Genomic DNA, 24,699 nt, shown 5'->3' on the forward strand with positions numbered 1-24,699 from the left:
CAGATACAACATGTAATGTATTACCATTTGAACAAGGCTGTGTCCTGGGGTTTTGCTTGTTTGTTTCACAGGGAACATGTTCTAAAAGCAGACTTTCAGAGTAAGCTCAGGTGTGCTGAATCTAAGGTTTTGTTTATTGAACGCACAGGTTTCAACTACAAGGGGAAAATGGCCCCAAAGAAGAGGCCAATATTTCTGGTCAATAAGGATTAAGTGGTTTAGCTTATCCTCAGGGAATGGCAAAATGCTTCTGTATTGCCATCTATTTAAAATGCTAATATTTATTTATATAATACAGTTAGGTAGGAGGTAATTTAAACAAAACAAAGAATTCATACCTGATTTGCATGAATTCACTTCTGAACTGCAGACTTCAATATATGCTAAAATCCAGTCTCTTTTCTTCAAAGGAAAAATATTGACCAAAATGAGAGGGAAAAGTTCTTTGGTTTTGCACTTTTAGGCCAGTTTGTAACACATTGAAATGGAAGGCCTGGAGCAGTAACTGCATCATTTTGATAAAAGTCATGTGCAATGTACTGATTATCTTTGTAACTGCAAACTAGACATGGAAAAATCTGCTACTAAAATCATGTTTTGAATAGTTTATAACACTGAACAGTCCCAACTTTGGGGTCTGGAATACCCCCTGAGCCTCTACTTTTCCATTCACTCTATGCCCTTTTCCCTTTATGAAGCCTTAGGGAACTGCCAGAGGACAAAAGCTGTTTCCTACTTCATGCAGAGATCTATAAATTAATTACCTGTTTGCAGCCTTGCTATGAGGAGAGTTCACATAGAAGTTTATTCCCCCTGAGAAAATACACTCAGTTTTGTACAGTAAACTCTAGATTGCCTCCTACAAATATTTTTATTTGGAAAATTCGTGTTAAAAGTTCTTTTATAGCCTTAATAAAGAGAGAGTTTGAAATCAATGCACTTGTTTCTTCATCTCTTTATGAGCTGGGACATTACTGCTATGCCATCTTCATTCATAACCAGACTTTCCATATAGATGTTGATTATTTTCTTTTAAGGATGACAGCATTGGTTTTGCATTTGTGTTATGTAAAAGAATTCAGATGTGAAATCCCATTTAGCATTCAGAAATGCAGCTTCTAGTCTGGTCTGAAGCTGATTCTGACAGTCCAAATGAGCTTTCTTTGTGTCTTGTGATGATTTAACATAGTATTTCATCAAGATAGCTAAAAACTTCCAAAAATTATTGTTGGTGCTGATTATTTCTTTTGAAAATTCTAATTCACACCTTCTATAATATTTTAAGAATGAAAATATCCTAATTTTTGCATCCTTTGGGGGTTTTCAACTATTTTATTAAATAACAAATAATGAAAGAAATGTGTTTAAGAAAATTATATTTTAGATCTGATCTTTTATATCAGTATGCTAGCTGACCTACTTTCTTAACTATTGGAAAACTTAGCTTAAAGGAAGTGCCTAACAAGAATATTATTTTAACTTTAGATCTGTTTTGTGTGGGAAGATGTTGGAGATCAGGATTAGTCTTGATGCAAGTAGCTAAAGCTCCTCTTTTCCTAAGAGGAGCCATACATTGTAGTATCTGTGTTCCTTTTCATCCTTTCAACTGCCAGTACTAGAGTAAAAGCAATGCAAATCCACTGCTTCCATGAAACCACTCTGATGTAGATTTCTGCAAATGCCAGGGCATATGTACTTGTAGTTATTCCAAATATGAAATAAAGTAGGTAAGATCGGGTCTTCTTGTAATTTTAAATTTCCAGTTTCTTCAAAGAAACTTCTACTGCAACTTAGCACTGCCCAAATCTGGGAGTTAAGACAACAGAAAAGATGTGGGGGTCAGTCAGAAACAAGATGGAAACTGTCAGAAGTTAAATAATAAGAGTCTGGGGGAGGGGGGGAGGAGGGTTTGGCCATATCTTTGGATGATGTTACAATTGTTTGCTTGAAAAATCTATTAAACAGTTATCTGTTAAAAGTAGGGAAAATTACTAGTGCAAAAATGTATGTAGCATGAACACAGGTTATGTTATCAAGACATTAGAAAATAAAGATCAGTTCCACTTGCATTAGGAAAATATATCTACCATCCTTGTCTGGTTTCTTGTTTGTCCCTCTTTAAGATACTTAATTCCAAACAACTTTTAGATCAAGATTATTCTCTTGAATATTTTAAGTAAGTTTTCAAGTTGGTGTCAAAGCATGCTTGATTCATTGAGAAATTTATGCATTGTAATAGTCTAGTTATCTTTTAACAAAATTGGAGTTTCTGACTTTTATAAGCCTTGAAATTTCCTTGGCACACAAGTTTTTGTTAGACTATGATATAAAATGGTTGTGTGGAAATCTATTCTGTGCTCCAAGGAAAGATGTGTGTTTTATTAGCAGGAGAATTAATATATTTTGTGCAATTTAAATAAGTGTGTGATTAATTTTTTATGAGTTGCTGGCTACTGCAAATCCAATTTAGGCAAACAAAATTTGAAATATAAATGCATTACTTGAAAATATTTAATCATAGACATGAATATGAACTTATCATGCTCATTGCTTTACACTTGCAGGTTGGCTTGAATTATTAATGCATTTTGTTGAGGGGAAGCAGAAGAGACAGGTGCACTGATCTGGTTGTGATGAAGAGCATAAACTTGCTGGTTGCCAGCAGCAGTAGGAGACAATTTCTTCTTCTTCTTTGCTGTTTTAGCACAGCTGACCACCCTTTTCCAAATATTGCCTCCCTGCCTGCCGCACTTCCTTCTCATTCTGGGGTAGTGATTTCATGAAGTCTGTTATTGCTCATGCAATGCCAGATAAATAAAAAAAAAAGCTTGTTTTTTTTTTCTCCTTGCAGCAAATGTAGATGTATAATCCTAATAAAGGTGATTATTTTTTTAGTCAGGTTCTTTTTCCATATAGGAATAGTCAGCTTGTTGCTAAAGTTTGTCTGATGGCGGTGCTGACTGGCAATTAAAATTGCAAGCAGTTGGGGTATTCCATCATATTTGTAGCTGTTTGTTTTCCTTCTGTCAGAAATCAATGCTGCAGCAATGGAAAATAGGAAATGGGAAATGAAGAAATAAAAAGTTGCATTCAAAGCTTGAGGTCAATTATATTATTAAACAATATGATTTTAAAACTTCAGAAATAAAGTCAATGTTGAAGCCTCTCCATTTCACTTGATAACCAGGAAATGGATGCAGAAAAAGCTAGCTGCACACTCTTGCAGCTACTTCACCCTCAATTATTATTATTTCAATGTAGATATTTGCTGTAGGTATAGGACCCTCATAGACAGGCTAGAGTAAATTTTTGTTAGTGAGGTGCATTGCAGTTGCAAAGCAATGAAAGCAGGTGTTGTTTGAAAGGCTGCCTGATGGATTGTGTCTGTAGCGGTTTGATGTTTGAGACTTGCTTGATCCTTCATCAGCAATCAGGGGTTACAGAGGTAAGGTCTGCAAGCCAGGATGCAACCCAACCCTGGAGCCAACATGTTGCACTACAGAAAGGGCTTGTGAATCTCTGGGGAGTTCCTGGTATCAGACCAGACTTCAATAAAATGCAAATATATGGCTGTAGAGAGCTTGTATTCCTTCTCACTCTGGAAAATACAGATTTAAGGTCCCAGGTAGGACTTCCTGCTTTTGTTTCAGCAGCTCGATGGATTTGTGAGGATCTTACATTTGACAAATTATTCTTTAAATACATTCAAAACAAATAGTGTATCAGGAAAAAAAAAGTCAGGATCAATATTATGCACTTCAGTGCATTTTCCCTTTTTTTTTTTTTTTTGTCTGTGCCCTAATAAGTGTTTTCTTACTGTTACCTAGTAATAATAGATGTGTGCTCAGGGCAAAAAGAAAAGCTGATTAAATGTTATATTATAGCTTTAGCTGTCATTTTTTCAAAGAGAGAGCAAAAAAAAAAAGGAGAAAATAAAAAGAATAAACTTCTTCCTGATTCTTCCCCCAGTGGCATCAAGCCACATGGCCTTGTCATGAAAAGGTCACTTCAAGTTTAATGGAAATGATGGCAGCAAGCACTTTATGTTTAAGCTCTCTCCTCTTGGTTTTCTCTGTGAGACAGCACAGGGCTGCTTTGCCTGTGGAGCCTGTTACAGCAGTGGGTGTAAAGCAGCTCAGTGAGTACCAGAGCTCCTGGGTCTGACAGAATGGGAGAATGACAGAAAAGAGAAGACAAAATCATATCTTAAGTAAGGCTTGTAGGAATATTAAATCTAACTCCTGACAAGAGATTACTCCAAACCCAGCAGCCTTGAATATGAATCATCATAATGAACTCTGCATCGAAGTGCTCCTGAAGACAGTGCAGAAGCTCACTTTTAGTAAAATCACAATTGCTCCCTTGCCTCTGTCTCTGACAGCACATTACTGCTACTATGTTTACTGGTACTCAAGGGTTTTTTTCTTGAATTTGTGGTTTTGGGTACATAGGAATTTATTTTTTTAAGGGTTGCTCTGTTCTTTTTTTTTTCCAAAAAATAAGCATTAAGATATAAGTTTTCCTAGAATTTTCTTTTAAAGTATGAATTTTCTTTTAAAGTTTTCTTTATTTTTTTTGGTGACTGTAACATGTTTGACTAAAATTCAGTGGTGGTTTTTTTTTCTGTGGGAAAAATGGTTTCTTTTTCCAAGTGTTTAATTTCTGTGTGAACTTTTTAAAGAGAAGTGTTATCTCTGTGGCTTTAGCTCAATATTGAATCAATGCACTGGAAAAAGAATAGTGTTCCTAATTCATTCTCATATTGGTTTCTTCCTTGTCTTCTCATATTTAATTGTTTAATGGATCTTGCCTCTGCTTGGCTGAGATCTCTGTGATGTTTACAGCTCAAAGCAGAGTCATTAAAGAAGCATAGCAGCTTTATAGGAAACATACAATTACTTTACCAAAAGTACAGTCATTTTACATATTGAGATCCAGTCTGGTCCATATGGGAGCATAGTTCCAGTGTTGGTGAGCCATTTGCCTCAGGACTAATGGCTACCTATGTTCTTTGATATAGATAGTTTTAGGAGTCATGGTTTAGGTATAAGAGATTTGTAGCTGGTGGATCTTTCTTGGATACACAAACAGTTTTAGAATAGCAACCCTCTGAGTGTGACACCTCAGAGCTCACATGCCCTCAAGTCTGTGATACTCAAAGAACTATCACTAACAATGAGGCCTGGGCTGATACTCCCACCCCACCTCCACACTCCTTCAGGTCAGGTGCAGCCTTGCCTGCTGGCAAAGGGATTTGATGTTAGCATTTCACTGAACTCAAGGGGAATTTATGATAGGTACCTTTGCACAAATATAAAGGGGTGTATGCATCATTTTACCCGTGTGCCTCTGAATTGATTATAGTATAAATGTTACCATCTCAAATCTATCGTTAATCATGTTATAATTGTAGGGAACACGATCAAATTGCTCTGTAAATATTAACTACTCCATGACTAAGTGCTGCAAAGCCCTTTTGCACCCTTATCATTGCATCCAGAGCCTTTGCACCCTTACCCCCTCTAGTATTCCCAGCTTCCATATAAATAATTTCAAATTGCTTTTAATGTGATTTTCTTTTGTATGCTTTCGTCTTTGCAGCAAATAGTAGAGTGAACCTTCTCATCAAACTATATGAAGTTGATGAATATGAATTGAATTTTCACAAATTCATATTAAACCCTGCTTTCACTAATGTCTTTGATGGTGTTTCTTTAAGTAGCCAAACCACTTATTTGCAGCTTAAAGATAGACCTACTTTAAATAGCTAAAAAGCCTCGTAGCAAGACCAATGTCCAACCATAAAGCAGATAACTATTATGGACTGGTAGCTGATTTGCTAAACAGAGCTGCAGCTGACAGAAGAGGGATGTCTGCAATGCCCTGTAATTGAAATGGAATAGTAGTTACAAACAGTCCTGATAACACAGGTAGAAACACATGGGTGGGAGGCAATAGTTTGAGATGCAGTTTGATACCCTTTCTAGCAATCCGCAGCTGTACAAAGCCATGGGTTTGTTAAATTTATTTTTGCAGGTTCTGCAGGAAAAAGGAGAAAATGAGACAGCACATAAATACAGATTATGCATTTTGTTGTTGGTAACTGCTATTTTTTAGTAATACTGGGACAAATATGTTTTGGCCCTATGTATCAAGCCAAGCAAGCAATTCTCTGTGTATCTATCATTTATTTCACATATGTATTACTACCTGCACTCCAAGTCATTAATTAAGCGGAGTTCTCTTATGCGTAGATTTTGCTGGCAGGTTAATTATGGTTACCAGGCTACTGGATCAATAAAGGAATGAGGGAAAGAGATTGCATACCTATGTTGTGTGAAATTAGAAAAGGAACAGAGGGGCTATACTAAAGCAGTTTAAGGATAGTTGTCACGAGTTTGAATTTAAGCAAAAAAATTATTTATTTCAAGATAGGTTTGGATAGGAATAAATTTTAAATGCTAATTGGAAGGAATAATAGAATAGGAATAATAAGGTTATGCTTTTCTTTCCCAGGTATTGGTAATGTTTATAAATGTATTCCCTTTCTATGCACTCATCTTAGTCTGCAAGAGTTGCATCTCTTCTGTGGAGTCTTTTGTCCACCTGAATTTGCAAGGCTGTTGAATACAATAATATACTTCCTCCTTTTCTGCAAAAAGTATCAGTACTTGTTAGCTCACAGCCAAGACCTCTCTTTTTTGTGTTTCATATGCTGCTCATATCCTGTCTCACAGGGACAAGAAGTTTTTTATATTTGCCAAAGGGGTAAATATAAAGTAAACTGTTTCCAGTGTTTTTGTTGTGTTAGAATAATTTTTATAAGAACTAATAGTTAGCCCTAAAATGGTGCCTCAAACTCAGTCAGTAAAGGGAAATACTTCACTGGTTACTAGCAGAAGATGCACCATTTAAAAGGAAGGGCATTGCTCAGAAAGGCCTCTGTCTCTTCATTCAGGCTGCCTTTGAGAAATTCTTAGATAGGATGGCTTGATAATATGCTCTTTATATAACTTGTCCTTAGCATAGATGGGGCTGAGGGGTATTTACTCTTGCCATAATTTCAGACATGGCAAGAGTTGGACTGAACTGAACACATGCTGCTCCCAATAACTTGGGAAGCAGTTATTGACAGTGTCATTGAGTTCTCCCTCCTGCACAATAAAACAGTTGATTTTTTGATTATATCTCCATGCCCTAGTTCCCTGACTGACACTGGAGTTATATAAGAAAGGAATCCAACAGATAGAAAAGGTGGTAATTTGGCAGACAGAGCTACTTCTGAGCAGTGGAGCTTAACACAGAATATTCAGATTGTAAAGGTGGTAATTTGTGGTAATGCCAAGGAGTGCAAATTCACATGCTAAGCTGGGGCTGCAGTGCACTTGTGTCCTTGTCCTCTTAGCATCATCTCTTCTAATAACAGAAGCATGAAATGGTACCATGGGGCTCTGCAGCTGAGCTGGGTAGCCAAAAATCACAGGCCTTCTCTGCTTCCAGCTGTGCTGGTTGAAAAAGCTACTGCATATCACTATGTTTTTTCTGGACGTGTTGGTCCTCCTGACCCACCAGAGCTCAGTGAGCTACTTGGACAGGAATTTTTTATATTTGCTAATATCAATAATATAAACTAATATTATATTAGTTAAATATAATATAAACTAATTCCTTAGTATGTGTCACTTCACAGAGGCCGGGTTAACTGCCTCTAGCCCTTAGATAATGTCTTTGGTGACTTAGATTTTTCTGACGTACATAAGCACGAGCATGTGCAGCCCACCTAGCAAATTTGAGGGGCCTGCCATAATATAATGGTACTCTTTGGGGCAGAAGAGATGGTAAGAGCAAGACCTTTGGTGTTCTGACTGGCCACTTAAGTTATTCTTCACTTTATAAGCCTCACCATCCACTTTGGTCACCCTGGAGGATAACTTGCCTTTGACCAATTTGTGACCCTTAGCACTTCATCCATGTCACTTTCCACCTTTTAATTTTTTTTTCATCATTTGTTTTCATGTTTAAATTGAAAACATCTCAGAAGAAGGTGTTTCTGTTTTCAGAATGCCAACCAAGAAAAACAAAGTCCAAATCTTGTTCAGGTCCTTCAGTTTCTGCTGAAATAATTAATGAGGTTTTGTGTGAGCTGTTGCGAAGTGCCTAGAGATTCTTAGATTTGCCTACACAGTTGCCATGATGCACCTTGGCCAAATAGTTGTTTGTAAAGCAATTTTGTCTCTAATAAAAAAGGCACTGCTAAAAATCAGTTCCTATTATTTTTCATAGAGAATTTTCCATCCAAACTGTAAGCTTAGAATTGCTGACCATCTCCTTAAGCACTTCCAGGTAATAATGATACATATTCTTCCAGCTAAGATATATCATTAGTTTTTGTCAAGCAAAGCTTAGTTCATAGCTGTAGAAATATATGATTTACTGGCCTCCAGCCAATCTATTAATTACCTGCTAGTTCCTTAATGCAATTGAGGCTTTGTTTGATTTCAGTTGGTAAAGGATCAGTACCTCATAAATTGTTTCTCTAAATAACTTTACAATGCTATGGAAGTTTAATTTTTTTTTTTTTAATAAATAAGAATAAATATGTAAGGGACAGCTTTAAATTGCAGTTATATAAGGCAACTCTTTCGATTTGAGATATCGAATAGTAGCACCATATCTGTGTGAAGAATATCTAAATGTCATAGATCTGTTACTTAGGCACCTTCCTTTCTTTGGGAGGATCTCAGTACTTTTACACGTACCAGACTGAAGACTGGTTTGTTTTTGTCCTGGGTTGGCTTATATGATGCTTGTACCCCCAACTGTCTGTTCTCTTGATGCTGGGTAATAAGTTTTGCACCTTTAAGGGTTGTTCTGAGAGTGATGGACGAGAGAGAAGAAGCGCAGACTTTGTGATCAGAAACTGCACTTGCTCCCCCACATCCTGCTCCTGTACTGTGTTGTCTGCAGCATGGACAGACAGCAGGGCAGATGTCTCCTTTGCTTTTTAGATAGTTTTAGCTAGCTGAGGCAGAGAAGTTCCCTGGACTCTGGGTTTTCTTTTTCTTGGACCTGTTTAAACCTGCTCAGGCCTGAACACCCAGAGGAGCACCAGCAGCTCACACCTGTGGCCCACCGGGCTGGGCCTGGGCCACGGCATTTCCAGTGCTGGAGGGACTGATAAGAGACTGAGTGAGCCAAGCTACAGCCCATGAAGGGGACTTTCTGAGTTTGTCATCTCCTTTGGAGCAGCAAGAGATTTTATTGCCTATTATTGTTCATTTTTTTGTGCTGGTGAATGCTTTGCCTGTTAAATAAACAGTTTTTTCCACTTTTCTCCAAGGAAATCTTTTCCTGAACCAGTTAGGGGAGGGGCCACTTGAATCTGCTTTCTAGAGGAACCCTTTTAGAGGCTTTTCTCCCAGATTTGCTCTAAATCAGGACAGTTTTGAACTGCTTGGTTTGGTTTGGGGTTTTTTGGTCACATTGTTTTAAAATTGTAAGATCAGATGAAGAGATCTTGGGCCAGGTTTCACTAGTGGTAAGTCAATTGAGAGAATATACAATAGTTAAGGCTCTGGCTGTGTTAAAATATTTGAGACCAATAATAGATTTTAATCTCTTTTAATGTATCTCATCCCATTTTTTTTCCCAGAAGTTATAAGTTACTTATATTTTTTTTTTTAATGTGGGAGAATAGATGGAAAACTCACCATTTGCAGAAGGAAAAAGCTGTAGCTGTCTGGAAATGCCTAGGAAACAACCTTTAAGCAGGTCATATACCTTAGGTCCTAGGCCTTGCTTAGATGCTTCTATCTGCTAAATAAGCCAGTGGACAGGATTGCTGAGTTAGGACAGTATTACACACTCTTGCAATGGGCCATTACTTTGTTTTGTGTGAGCTGAACTCCCTGAGAGAACAGGTATGTCCAGGTGCAAGGAAGTATATCAATCCATTTTCAGCTGTAACCTCCAGTGAAAGAAGTTAAAATCTTCCAGTCAAACACAGCAGGCAAAAAGTAGCGTTCTTGTATTGTGATGTTGTATTCATCAGACTGGATGAGGCACTTGCCTGAAGCAGGGAATCACCATATTAAGTGGCTGGCAAGCTTCTAGAATAATCTAGGAATTATTTCACCTAATAAGATTTCTCAGGATCAAATCTGCTTGACCTTGGCTTGTTAATATGGGTTTGGGTGGAGGCTGTGAGGAGTGGGTGAAGTGGTTAAGGGGACAGAGAAGTGCATGGTCTGTACAAGAAGGCTGAGGCCAGGAGTGCTTGCTATGGTGGGTACTGGAAAGCGCAGCAGCAGAAGTTGTGCTAGAAGCAGTACAGTGCTTGCTCTCCTGCTCTGCTCATGGCTTCAGCCTGAAAGAAAAATAGCTGAGGTACCCAAAGTCACCTGTGATGAACTGGTAGCTTTTGCTTTGTCCTGCTTCCTTCTTTCTCCCTGCCCCCCAAAAAAATCCTTAGCCAAGGTTACTTGGTACTGCACACTAGATATTCATTTACAAACACTCCCTGTGGGATTTTAGCAGCCACATAGGAAAAAATGACTTAAAGATGAGAACAGCTATAGAGGTGATCTCTGTTGTCCCAATTTGTATAGGCTGGCTAAGTAGGGGGAGAGGTGGATTGCCCGTTGAATGTGCACCAAAAGGAAAGACTCAGGTTTGTATCATTGCTGACAGGTGGTTCTGACTGAAAAATAAACCCAAAGGAAAGTGGCTTTGGCTGAAAATTGGATTCTTAGCAGCAAGAAGTGCCTGATCTGATTGTTTGTACCCTTTTTTTTACTTATGTCTCCTCTTTTTTCCCCTTGGCCCTGTGACTTTCAGCCCTTTCAGTATTGCCAGTCAGTCTCTCTGTGCCTGGAAGGAACACTCTGCCCTAGCATGGAAGCAACAGCTTCTTTTATCTTGAGTGCTATAGGTATCTAACTTGTGCATATCAGAGCAAAACTGATAAAGACTGCTAAGACAAGATGGTCATTTTCAATTTTTAATAGCTTATCAGCTTTTAAAAGCCTCATGAAAGAGCTGTGTGTTAGTTAAATGATGATTAATAGGGAAGCTTATGAAAAAAGATACAATTAATGTTTGATTTTGTAATAGTGTTAGACTTGTCTCTTTTCTCTGACTTTAATCTGTATAAACAAAAGGATCACAAGAGAGCAGCTTGTCTCTGCTTGTTTAAACCAACTGGAATTAGTGGCACATGCCCTTTGTGGTCCCCAAGTTAGGTGGAAGTGCTGAAAATTATTGTGGTTTTGTACCAGGATAGTCCAAGATTTAAAGCTAAGACATAAACCACTTACTTTATATCAGAAGAGTCAAACAGTCTGTGGAAAAATATAGGAACTGTAATAAAGTTAACATTTTTGTGTCATAGGAGAGGGGGAAAAAAAGAAAAAAAAAGGTATTGTGATTATTAACTCTTGGTTATTTTTCTTTCCCAATTGTTATGCAGATTGCTGTAGAGCAATCTGGGGACTTCTGCCTGGGTGAGAAGATAGTTGTGTTTACAGTGCAAGTTCTCACCTGTGACAAGGTGGAGGATCCATCTGTAGATGGAGGGTGGCCTTTTCAGGTTTTAATACTTGCCTGTCTTGGAGTTTAAGCTGGCTGGGCAGCAGGTTCAGATAGATAGAAATGTAATAAATGAATCTGATTCGTGCTAAGAATTGTAACTATATCAATATTTTAGAAAATATTTGTTAAAAAGTAATAGAGGGGAAAAATGTAATTAGTGTCACAAAACAGATGTTTTCAGATGTTCATGAGAAAATAGGATTCAGGATGTAGTTTGAGATAAGTAAAATCCCAAAACGGAATAGGCCTTGGGATAATTAGGGAATCAGCCTTGAAATGGACAAAATTGGGATAATTCCAGGTATCTATGAAATAATAAGGCTTATTTTTGGGATATAATGCTGGCTCCTATAACACAAAACTTGGGGTGCATGTGCAACCTGTGGGGTTGTTCAAAGGACACTGACGATGAGGAGAAGCCTTCATCAGAAGAGACCACCAAAAGCCAGAAGACCCCTTAGAAACAAGCGGAGCAGGTGCTGTGCAGTACAGTGATGTAGATTTCAAGAATCGAAAATAGGAGGAGATTTATGGGAAAATATTGATGGATATGTATTAGCATACAGTATATAAGTTTGTTTGGATTCCTTTGTTTTTTGTACAGGAGGCAGGGTGAGAACCCCCCCCACCCAGTATCCTGTTTGGGTTTGTACCCCGGTCGGTTTTGCTTATGCTTTATCCAAACCATTGCCAAATTTTTTTTGTATCTGCTTGATTATATTTGATTGTATTATTTTATATAAAATTGCTGCTCAATTAAAATTGTTGCTAAATTCAACTTGGTTGTTTGTTGAATTAGACATATAGAACTTTATTCATAGCAGAAATAAGCTATTTGCAAGTGCAGTGGCACAGTCAGATGAAGATTGGCACTAGTCTGATCAAAACAGTTCAAATTTCTATTTAGAGAAACAGGGAAAGCAGTCAAGTACCAGAAGCTAAAAGCCATACAAGATCTCAAGCTTATTCCCTATGCCACTATGAACAATTAATGTACACAGCACTGTCAACTAGTTGTGGGTTTTTATTTATAATGCAAATGTGCTGATGTTCTCCTCCTTCACTTGCAGCTGCCCTGAGAGCTTGTGCTGATGGAGGTGCCAATCTTCTCTACCACATCACAGAAGGGAGCCAAGAAAGGTATGTCAGCAATACATTTGAAGTCATTGAAGCCATCTCTTCTCAATGAAAATAAAATGTGGAGTAGGATCTGTTCAGTTACTTAAGTGGCTGCTTGCTCTGTGCGTGGTACTTTAATGAACTGTGTCACGTAGTATAATATTTTCTCCGCATTATCCTAAAATTTTATTCTCAGCTCCAATTTATAAAAACACAGGTAGTCTGAAACACCATTTTCCCTGAAGCCCACTGGTCTTTTTTTCCTCTTGAAAGCTCTGCTCTCAGTCTGTCTTATTTTGTGCATCCATCAGAGTTAGGCCTCTGAAAAAATTTGCTGTGCCCCTAGCAAGGGTTGCCTAGAGGAGCAACAATCTGATGCTTGTCATTATGAGCTGAAACAAAGTATGTCCTCTTCTTTTTTCATGAGGCCTTAGAGGAAATCTACTTACTTAGACTTCCTAGGAAGTCTTTTTTGTGATTTTTTTTTAATTAGCATCAGGGCATTATAAATGACCAAAGGCAAGTACAGACACTATAAATATGTACACTAGGTGAGGAAATATGACTGAAAGAATATGGTCTTGTTTTCTGCAATGGCATTTAAAATTGCAAAACATCCCAGGTTTCTGCAGCAGAGGTGTTGAGTGGGGGTTGTGATGCAAAATGATTCAAATGATTTCTTATAGTTGTAGTGGAACTACGAAACATTGTGCAAACTTAGCTTACTAAGGATTCTTTTTGCTTGTCTTTAGGATTTTCAGGTTTTTTGAGCAAGAATTCATAAATAAGTATTTTAAAAAAGTGAATTGATACACTGACTCTTGGAGCAAAGTAATGAGAAAGGCATCTGATAGAACTTACAAGCTTATGAACAGTTTTATTCATATAGAAAAATCTGACACATAGTTTGCTTTTCATCTAATGGAAAGTGTATGATGGGGACAAGAGGAAGCTCAGTTTCCTCCTCTCCTTCAGAAAAAAAGACAAGAGTTAGAGAGGAAGTCTGTAGTCCAAAAGTAAAAATTATAGTAAAAATTTCTTCCCTTGTCACCTGTGAAAAGTTTATCTAAAGTTCTCCAACTGCTAAGACTGAAGCCTGGGAAGCACTATTGTTGTAGACTATGTTTTATAAAATTCTCTTTGTCCTTTTCTAGTAGTTGCTCACAGAGCCAAGGAAAGAAAACTTAGGCAGGTGTCTGTTTGAATTCAAGACTAACTTGCAGCAAACAGTTCTCTTTGATAATGGTAATGCTCTCCAGAGAGCAGCATTTGAGAGCTTTTGCTTTACCTTCTCTGGTAACCCATTCATCTGTTCTGCACATATTTATGTTTGCATTAAATAAATATAATTCAGGGGAAAATGGATGATTATACTTTGACTTAATAGTCCTTTCAGTCTTACATACTTGGCCCTTGGAGTACTCTTTTCCTCTATCTTTCTTCTTCTCATCTTAATTGCTTTGGCTGGATATATTTTACCTTCAAAGCAGTTCTTTTGAAACAAAAAAAAGGAGTGCATAATTTGGATTTTTGTCTTTAAAGAAATCATTCTGCTGGAAAGAATATCCATTTACTTCTCTGAAGTATTTTTTCTTTAAATTCCCTGTCCATTATAATTAAAGAGCTGTCTGCTCAGACTGTACTGACATACTAATAATTTTTAATGCTGTCTTAACATTTTAAAACTATACTATATTCAAAGCCTTGATATCTAACTGTGTTGTATCACAACCTAAAAAACTAATAGTCCTTTAATTTTAAGGATATTATAATATACAACAGACATAAACAAAGAATTTGATTGATATTTTGGGCTTGATTGTCTGTGACACTAAATTTTATGAAGAATCCTTTAGAATGGAAAATAGCGATAATAGTTTGGGAAAAGAATAGCTTGAAGTATGGGGCTTTTGTACTGGAGATAAGTGCTGTGTACTGATGCTCTTCCTTTGGAGATAAGTTCATATTACAGATTCACAGAATAGGTAAAGTTGGAAGGGACCCCAGTGGATTGAAGAAGCCCTTCTTGTCTTTGACAGCCTTGGCCAGCTTTAATTCTAGATGGGTCTTGACCATTTTTATCTCATTTATACTCACTGTGACAACCTCCCTGTATTCATTCTAAGTGTCCTGACACTGATTCTATTTCCTGCCTCTAGTTCTCCATTTTCTTGCCTACACTCAAGTAAAGACAGGAGTTCCTTGATCATCCACAGGCCTCTTTCCCCTCGGCCTGATTTCTTTCTCACTGGGACGCAAGATGCCTGGGAATGGAGGAAGTGATCCTTGAATATCAACCAGCTTTCTTAGACTTCTATTTCCTGCAGGCCTCATTCCCATGGGATTCTTCCAAGAAGATCCTTGAAGAGGCTAAAGTTAGCTCTTCTGAAGTTCATGGTTACAATCTTACTGCCCTGCTTCCTCCCTTCCCCAGACTGAACTCCACAGTCTCATGGTCACTACAGCCAAGGCTGTGCCCATCATTCACATCTCCAACAAGGTCTTCTCTGTTTATTAGTATGAGATCAAGCAGCACACCATTCCTTGTGGGATTATCCACTTCTTCTGTCTGGAAGTAGTCATCAAGGCTTTCCAGGAACCTCCTGAATGGTTTGTGCTTCACTGTGTTGTTTCTCCAGTAGATGTCAGAGTAGTTAAAATCTCCCACAAGAGCCAGCACCTGTGACTTGGAGGTGTCTTTGAGCTGCCTATGGAAGGTCTCATCAACCGCCTCCCCTCCTGCCTAGGCAACCTGTAGCAAACACCCACAACAGCATCACCCGTACCAGTCTCTCATTTTATCCAAGCTCATAAGCCCTCCACTCCCTCATCATCCTCACCAAGACAGAGCTCAATCCATTCCACTCATAGAGGGCGACTCCACTACCACACCTTCCCAGTCTATCTCTCCTAAATATTGCCCCTCATTTGTCCTTCCCAGTCTATCTCTCCTAAATATTGCCCCTCATTGTCATGCCCCTCACGACAGCATTCCAGCCACAGGAGTTATCCATCTCTATAATCACAGTGGGATCTGTGACTGCACACAGATCTCTCCTTCCTCTGGTTTGTTTCCCATACTGTGTGTGTTGGTCTATAGGCACTTTATAGAGGTATTTGATTGTGTCCATATCCCAGAGGGATGATGCACAGTCTTTCTACTGCTTGTGTCTTTGGATGCTTGTGTTTAATTCAGGTATTCCCTCTTAAGCCTCCTTTTGCTGCTCCCATGGTTGCTGTAGTTCTTCTTCAGTGCTGAACAATTCTTTAACTTGCTTTTCATTATGTTGGCCTATGCCAGTGGATGAAAAGCAGGAAAGGGTGATTCAAGAGCCCCCCACCTCCATCTGTTTCCTATTTCTCCACTGATATCTTGACTTGCTTTTGTGCTAGACCCATCAAGCAAAGGAAGTTCACACCTTCCTCTCTATAGCATTGCACAGGCTGACATAGCAATGAGACTTTGTCATGGGTTTAACATATGTAAGATGTCATCTGTCTTCCTCTGTTTTTGTGGTGTTATTTTTATGACATTTTTATATTGGTTTTCCCATTTTCTCAAAAAATCTGAGTTGCAATTATTTTTGTTTAAAAACAAACCTGTCCAAGAAAACTTTAATTTTTGTAAGCGCTAACAAGGAGAAACCATGCCAGTTTTTTTCAATGATACGTTAAAACAAATTGCCTTTTAGAGCATGAGGGCTAAGAGAAATAACCAAAAGGGGAGGATAATTTTCCCTTAAAGAGGCTGGTCCTTGGGACATGTCAGTACTGGGGACATGGGAAAGGCAGGAAGGCAGGAGTGGAAAAGGACTGAATGCTGGTGCTTTTCTCCCTCAGAATCTACAGTCCAGAAAGGTTATTTTCCTTAGACTGTTAACACCAATTCCCACTTAGAAATAAGGATTACTGCTAAACCATTCTTGATTGCTAAACATTTGTTACTAATCAGAATTACAGGTGAGTTGCTGATCTTTATGGGTTCTTTGCTGTGCCTCATTTTGTCTGCCTTGCCAATCCAATTTTGAATTTTCTTGAGTCATTATGAAGCACTGCTTTCCACTTCAGCATTAAGCTGTTGTTTATCTGTATCACACTGCAGAACTTGTTTCTCAACACCTTGTGATTACATCTCAGGACATTGATTAACCTGGGTGTCACTGGCTTTGGGGTATACAAAGGTGAAAATGCATTGAAAACTATCATCATGTTGGAACTTTTAAAACCAGTCATTAGTTCTTGTGTCTTGGATGCTGTTTCCCAGAGAGATATCAAATCCAATGTGTACTCAGGTTTTGCAGTGTTAAGAGCATCAGGTCAAAGAGGGGGGTGGTGAGCTCTACAAGAGGAAGGATAAACCAATCATGAAAAATACTGTGTTTCTGGAGTTCTAGTTAGTATTACAGACTGACTGTGTGACACTAGCTGACTTGCCTACAGTCACAGAGAACATCACTTTCACTAGCCTTTCAGTTTCTCTCTGTGAACTATATAAAATAGAGTAGCAGTAAAACTGGAAAATGGTAGCATTTTCTACATATTAAGCATAAATGAGGTGAACTCAGGTAATGCATGAAAACACAGCTGCTACTATACAATTCTTCTCTGAACTGGCTGTAAATGCAGGCAGCTTCCAGAAGCTCTATGGGAGTTTTTAAAAATTAGGAACAAATTTTGTAGACATTTCCAGTTGATGCAGCTGCTAAATTTCAAATACAGACCTCAAAAATATATTTTTACAATCAACTTGTATCTTTGAAATCCCTGTCATGATATAGTTCCACTTCAGCTTTAGCTTGCCTAACTTCACCCATCCCTAGGCAGAGCTCTGTGCACTCCAGCTTCTCTCTTAAAGAATGGGCAACTCTTCTTCCCCACCTTCCTATCCTGTTCTTCCTAAAAAGCCTGCATCCCCGCATTGCCACACCCAGTCACATCTCTGTGATCCCAACAAGATTGTAGCTCTGCAACTGCTCACAGATCTCTTTGTGTTTCTCCCAAGCTGCATGCGTTTTTCAGGGGGTTTATTTTGCATCAAAGTTTGAAAGTTAAAGAAAAGTTTAACCTTTGAAAAGGAAAACTAAGCTAATATAACTTCCATGAGGAAAGGTAGCTATCATCATATATTTGCCTGTGTGAAAAGTGGAAAGATGAATCATAATGTCTGTATATTTTGAAGGTTTCATGTGTGCCTTTTAGCAATTAATGAGGGTTAGTAGTCCCTTGGCTACTTCAATTGGCTATTTATAGTTTACACTGAATTTGGCTAATCTAAGAACCAGTGCCTCCATTGACAAGACAACCAAAAGAGAAACCTCTGGACAACAGCTAGCAAAACCCATCTGCAAAATGAGATCTATTTTTCCTGAATAATCTTCTACTCGTGGAAAAGGGGGTCCCTAATAAGATTATTAGACTGAGAAATTCATGCATACTTTGCTGTATTCCATATTGGATAAGAAATAGAGTACTTATGAAGGTAATTAGCCACTGACATAACTTAATGTACAGTTGAGAGGAATTCTTTGCTTGAACTCTTCAGATTAAACTGAGTATTGTTTTTAAGGCATCCTATATTCAGGCAAAATTTAGGGCACTGATGCAGAAAACACTGAATAAGATTATCTGAGTAGAGTTCTACATGAAGAGTCCAATGATCCTTTCTTGTCTTTAAAACCTATTCATTGTATGATTTGGGGAGGATGTGAGACAGTTATATTCATGAAGTTTTTGCTTTATTCGTGTTGATATGAGAATATGTTTTAGTACTGTTTAAAAAAAATATAACCTCTGAAACTGTGAGGTCAAAGCCAGCCCCTTTGCTGCTAGTAGTGAAGAATTCTTTGATTTGAGGGATTACAATCCAAAAGCCAAGAAAGTTGGAAGCTCAGGCAGTGCTTTATTTGTCAAATGGCTTAAAGGAAATCTTTTACATCAGACATCTTTGCCTGACATAAAAACTATAGCAGTGTTTAAAGATCAAAATTAGAGTCTTGTGTTTATCTTAATAAATTCTGCAGGAGTGTTCAGGAAAAAAAAAACCCTATCCACAGTTTCCTCCTTTAGGAAATACCTGACCTGGGATCCATTTTTAGAAAACAGCCAGGCACCAACAAATTTAAAGAAACCAAAGAAATCTATCTCTTAGTGTTTGGAAGGATTAATACATTTGAAGTTACATAATGTGTTTGCTTCAGGTAATACAGATGAGAAATTCTCAAGATACTTCAGGATTGTGTAATTTTTTGCTTTTTTCATTTATATCTTCAATTTAATTACTTTCACTCGATTGCATTTTCAAATACATTTATATTCCAGTAGCTGTGCACTGTTAAGATTTGTTTCAGAAACAGTGAAGAGTTGAGGTAGCAAGGCATGAATATCATGAAATATGCATAGTTTCAGTCCTCAATTTAAACCAAAATTAGCTTCCTATATTGGAAGGGGTTTCCTGAAAGTATTAGGGCAATAACATCACTAGGCATATCAGACTTTTTGGTCTCTGAATCAAATGCTTACAGAAATTATGAGAGTTGGAAATCACTGGTCTATTTTTATTTTTTTTTTTACTGCTAGGTTCATCTTCATATTAAACAGCTGTATAAGCCAGACCCAGGAGTATGTATTCTTCTGGAGTAAAGGAGTTATTTCTATTCACTTAATCATCTTATGCTATAAAGGAAAAATCTGGGAGCTACACCACCATTGGTTGGGATTCACTTGAGAATTTTAGGAGGGGCAGAAGTACTCTCTTACATATCACAAGAAGTGGAGATATATTTTGAGAGAGACACCAGCAACTGGGTTTACTTGGAGGTGCTTTTAAGTGAACTTACTGCATAAACCATAACAGAAAATGAGCAAGTTTTTGGGGTTTTTTTATCATTCTCTCAAACTGAAAATCAAATGGCAGATAATAAAACATATGGTCTCGTAAATATTAGCAGTATCTAGGTGAGATTAAATTGCTCTTCATGTTGAATTTCTATTGCTTTTGCTACTCAAGATGGTAATTGTAGAATCATAGTAGTATTTATGACTGAAAATTATGGGAGGTGACAGCACTGCCTGTTGTGACCCATGAAATTTAGATCTCTAATAGAAAAAAGGTTTTGTAGTATCATGCCCTTGCAGAAGCTGTGAAATGCCTGGCTTTTCATCCCTGAGGTACATGTGTGTACATAGATGTATGAATGCCTTGTTTCTTTTATGTTAGGAGACAGTGCAAGCGGGTAACTACCTTACTACAGGAACCTGCTTTCTTTACAGGAGAAGGTAGAAAAGAAAAAGCAGTGCCCAGTAGAACCTCTGGATATGATTCACAAGAGGCAGATGTAGATGTAGCAGGTTTTGTGTCAAGCAACAGTGAGAGTATTATCTACAGGTTAAAGTGGAGAACTGGGAAGCAAGACTTTTTTTGTGTTCCTTTATTAATTTGCCCTAAGTCATGCATTGAATTACAAAATCATCTCACATTCTCAGTTAGTCACCTTTAAAATGCAGGAAAATAGTTCCTAATAATAAATAAAATGCTCTCCTCATTCACATGATCTCATCAGAGTTTCTGATACTTCCTTGTTAAAAGATGAGCCATTGTATCATTCCTCATGAGATCAGTATTTAATAAGGAATATTAAGTCCTGGGTGGAAGCTGACTTGATCTCCATGAGTGCTCCAGGGATCTTCATGCTTTGGCATAAATCCACTGTTTGTTTTTTTTTTTATTTTTCACATACCTCAAGATATTCAAAGATGGCATTAGGACCCTCTTTCAGTCACTCAATAAACACTAAGCATGAATCTCTGCTTTTTTGAATAATTCTAATCTTGCTTAGGAGTAGATAAGAAGGACCAAAACATAAGTCTGGGGAGATGGAGTGATGAGCAAATACAAAACAGGTGAACAGTTCAACTTCAGAAACAAGGTCTCCTGGCTGAAAGTGATGTGTTTTGCCCATAAAACTGCTCTGTCCCAGTAAGAGCACCATAAACCAAGTTTAAATTTCCTACCAGGAAATCAAAGGGCCATGATTTGTCCAGAACAGTAGATCTAGAGAGAAAAAAAATAAAAAGGCAGGGGGAAAAAGGGGGCTAAGAAAAGGAGAATAAAGGGACACTTTGAATTAATCCCAGATCTTTCAATCAGAGGGTCTGTACTGCTTCATCGTAGTCTTCAAATAGCTGCATCTCTGCCCCTAGTGTACTCTAAGCACAGGAATGTCATTGCCATCTGGGTGATTTCTGGCTTTATGACATGGTAAAAATCATTTATGGCCACACCAATGCTAGAGGTTAGGACTTTGCAGTGATAAAATATCCGTGCATTGAGTCACATCTGGAGCAAGCAGGTTCAAAAAGACTTCTGAGCTGGCTAAAGAGTACTCAGCATGTTATAGTGGTTTGGTCTGTTGTGCATAAGGAAATTCTCAGGATTCAGGAGAAGCTGGTTTTGTGTATAGTGTTAGGGTGAAATGTATGCCCTTGCTTCCTTTGTATCTCTGACTATCAATAGAAATTAAGGATTAAGCCAGCAATGCTTATTTTTATAGAGCAATGCTTGTTTTTATAGAGCAATGCTTTCTACAGATGTTAGGGGCAGTCTGGGGACTGGGAGTTTTCCTGTTCTTGAAACAAAGCAAAACTAGAAAGTTCTTACAAGCCTCAAACCAAGCTGGGTCTTTGCTGCAATAGTACTTGTCATTTAAAATTTAAAGTACAGATTTTATATTGAACATGTCAAGAATGATCTTGGATTTGAAAGAAGCTCTGTTAAAACCTGAGAAGGCCAAGAGCAGTATTCAATTAGGGAGCACAGAAATCCATGTGCTATCAATGCCTTAAAATGAATGTGTGTTAACAAATGACCTTGAAGTTGGCTAATCTGCTCTGTTGCACTTCAGACATTTAGGGGGAGGAATTACTAGTGATATAAGACCCATTCATTCTCTTTTTTGTTTTTTTGTTTTCTTTTTTTTTTTCATAGCCTGGAAAATGTTGGGGAAGAGCAGGTATAGTCCTTTTCAGCTGACTTCAAATTACAGTATATTGCCTAATGGGACTGAACACAAGAAATACCCATAGATAAATTATTCAGATTAGTTTTTGCCATCTCTAAAGTGTTCTTTTACTAAACTTATTAGTGATTGTTGGAGCATAAACATATTCTGGGTGTTTATTGCTTGGTTTTCTTTCCTATTCTCTTTCTTCAGTAGACTCTGCTCTCTTTCTATAAATATGTGAATGCCAGAAGTTCTGACTTTTAACAATTTGCATTCAAATGGACACTTTTATTTTCAGAACAGATGATTCTATTATTCAAATCTGTTTAAATTTAGTGTTAGTGAAGTCAGAAGTTTGTGAAGGGCAGGACTTTATGTATTGTAGAATATGATGAGAAGTAAAACTTGAGAATATAAATCCATTCTTTATTTTTCTTAGTTGTTCTGGTAAGATTTGTTTTTAAATCTAATTGTATTCCAAGAGTGGTTTCGTTTTACAAATGGACTCTTTTCATCTTTTCATTCAAAAATGTTTTGTGCCACGGTTGTTTTCACAGAAAATGCTATCAAGAACAAGGAACTGTGTTCTAAAACTGTGATCAAGGCTCCTTTTTACAGTTGATAACTGAGAATATTTAATAAAGTTACTTTTTAGGGTCAAGAGTTGAATACCCTGTTCCTCTTCTGACAAGGATAAACTATAGAGCAAAAACTGCAGAACCAGTTGCAAAGCCATCCTCATGAAGGGTTGAGCATCAATTAATTGCTGGTTGATGGAAAGTTGGACTAGATAAGGTTGCCAGTCAACCCAGCAAATTCTGTCATTTAAGACAGGAGGGTTAATCCTTATTAAAAAATTGGAGCTCTGAGCTGTCACAGAATAAGTTTTGTTCTGCTGCCAGAAATAACTTGCTCAAGCATGTGGATAATGTGTACAGTGGTACCTCCAAAGCTGCTCTTGGATACACTTATATTCTGAGAAACTCATATCTCCTTCAACTAATAGTTCATACAAAAATCACACTCCTGGGTGTGCACACTCCTCTTCAACCACCATATGGCCTTATTTAGATAACAGCCTGTGCTTCATTCTTGCAAAATGGTGGAGAAAAAAATCTTATAATGCTTTGAGTTAGTTGTGTTAAATAAAAAAGGAGATAAATTGCTGTCTCTTGCATACAGACTTTAAAAAAAAGAGTTTTAGTCAAGATAACTAAATGTAGTGAATGTCAGTTATAGAGAAATGTAGAGAATTCTGATTTTTGAGCAAGGGAAGGAAGATCTATTTTTGATAACAGATAAAATGAAAATACATCAGGCATTAGTGTTAAAAGATAGTCAAAAACCTGTAGGAAATTAGATAAACTGTACAGAAATAAATAAATAAACAGAAAAATGTCTGATTATGCAGCAGGTAGATTAGATCCAAGATTACAGTGTCTTAAAAATAATAAAAATGAATCAAGGTCCACTGGGGTTGTGTTTTGATGCTTTTCTGCCTGTGTGGGATATTCCACATGAGCAAGTCTAGAGGCTATTTGCAAACGGGTTTTGGTGTCTCTGCAGAAGTCTGGACCAGTATCAGCGCATCTTTCAGCTCTGACTCATTAACTCAGCTATGAAATAGGGAATGTTTCAGCTCAAATATGCACTAAGGCACTAAGATGGTTTCTGATACCAGTGTGAGCATCTTCTGTGTGCTGTGGGCATTGCCTTTACTTGCAAATATTTTCCATTCTTCTTATCTTTTTGTAAGCACTTGTGTACATATCAGCACTTCAGGAAAAATTAGCACTGCAAGGATGTGAATAGAAGAGTGAACTTTAGAGAGATGAGAGAAGAGAGCAGTAGATAAAGGGCTGGACAACAGCTCTAGCACACCACCAAAATACCTGTATGTTGCAACACATTCTGAACATGCAAACATTCAGAATAAAAATACATCTGTCCTGCACCAGTTCTTTTTGGCTCAGATAGGGGCATGTGTATGTACTGTACAAAGAAATTATGGAAGTGAGCTACGGAAGAGACGCATTCAGCTTCTATTGGCTTTGGAGCGATGTCCTTGTTTGTTCCTCTGAGTACCAAGGAATATTAAACTGCTTACTAAATAAAAAGGGTCAGACAAATAATACTTGAGAAAGAATACAGCTGAATGTGGTTGAAAGTTATGTTTCATTCTAGAGAGAGAAGAAACAAACCAAGACTGACCAGTGACTATCTCGGTGGGCACACAGCATGAAGATCCTGTAGAAATTCTGTTGTGGCTTTTTTCAGGATTTTGAAACTAACCTGGTGAATGAGGGGAACTGCAATTCCATGCAAGCTTGTCAGTCTTGTTAACTTTTTACTGTTACTTAGTTATTTTTCTTTATTGTCACAACACAGAAATAGATGGGGCCTGTGCTTGTTGAATAGGGACACAGATTGCCTTTAGGACAAATTCAGGACGTTCTATTGACTTAATTGGTAACATACTAAGCACTAGATGCCTAAGCAATTATAACCTCTCCACGTATTGCCCCAAATTCTTGCATTATAACTAATGTTTTACATAATGCATCACTTCTCCATGGGGATTGCAAGCAGAGAAATCACCACAGCCGGATCTAATGTTTTCAGCAACCTGGTATTGTTCCAACAGCCGGTGAAATAGATGGAACAGCAGTGAGAGTCCTACTGTTGCTTTGTCAGTAACCACATCTTCCAGAGACTAGGATATCATCCATTTTTATCCCTTTTGCTTAAAAAAAAAAAAATCCCAAACCAAACAAAAAACTTTTTTACTGTGTAAATATTGTTTGAGCATCTATTACTCTGATTCCAGCATTGGCAATAGTTGGAAATTTTTACTGCTTACTGTATGTGAAGCAGCTTTGAGGTGCCCACAGAGTGATCAAAATATTTAGATTATTTAAAATAGTAGCAGTAAGATCAGGAATGAAATTAATCCTGTAGCAATAAATTATTCTTGGTCTAAGAAGAATTCTTG

General features: G+C 37.6%; 1 protein-coding gene across 2 annotated transcripts in view; it reads left to right on the plus strand.

Annotated features, from left to right (window-relative positions):
- Nucleotides 1-24,699, plus strand: part of TPK1 (thiamin pyrophosphokinase 1) — a 303,717-nt gene that overhangs the window by 103,615 nt on the left and 175,403 nt on the right. For both annotated transcript variants that reach the window (XM_066557120.1, XM_066557121.1), the window contains one exon: nt 12,660-12,729. In XM_066557120.1, coding sequence (XP_066413217.1) covers nt 12,660-12,729 — 70 coding nt within the window. The remainder of the gene's footprint in view (nt 1-12,659; nt 12,730-24,699) is intronic.

This window comes from Molothrus aeneus, chromosome 1 (genome assembly GCF_037042795.1).
Source record: "Molothrus aeneus isolate 106 chromosome 1, BPBGC_Maene_1.0, whole genome shotgun sequence".
NCBI classification, from domain to species: domain Eukaryota; kingdom Metazoa; phylum Chordata; class Aves; order Passeriformes; family Icteridae; genus Molothrus; species Molothrus aeneus.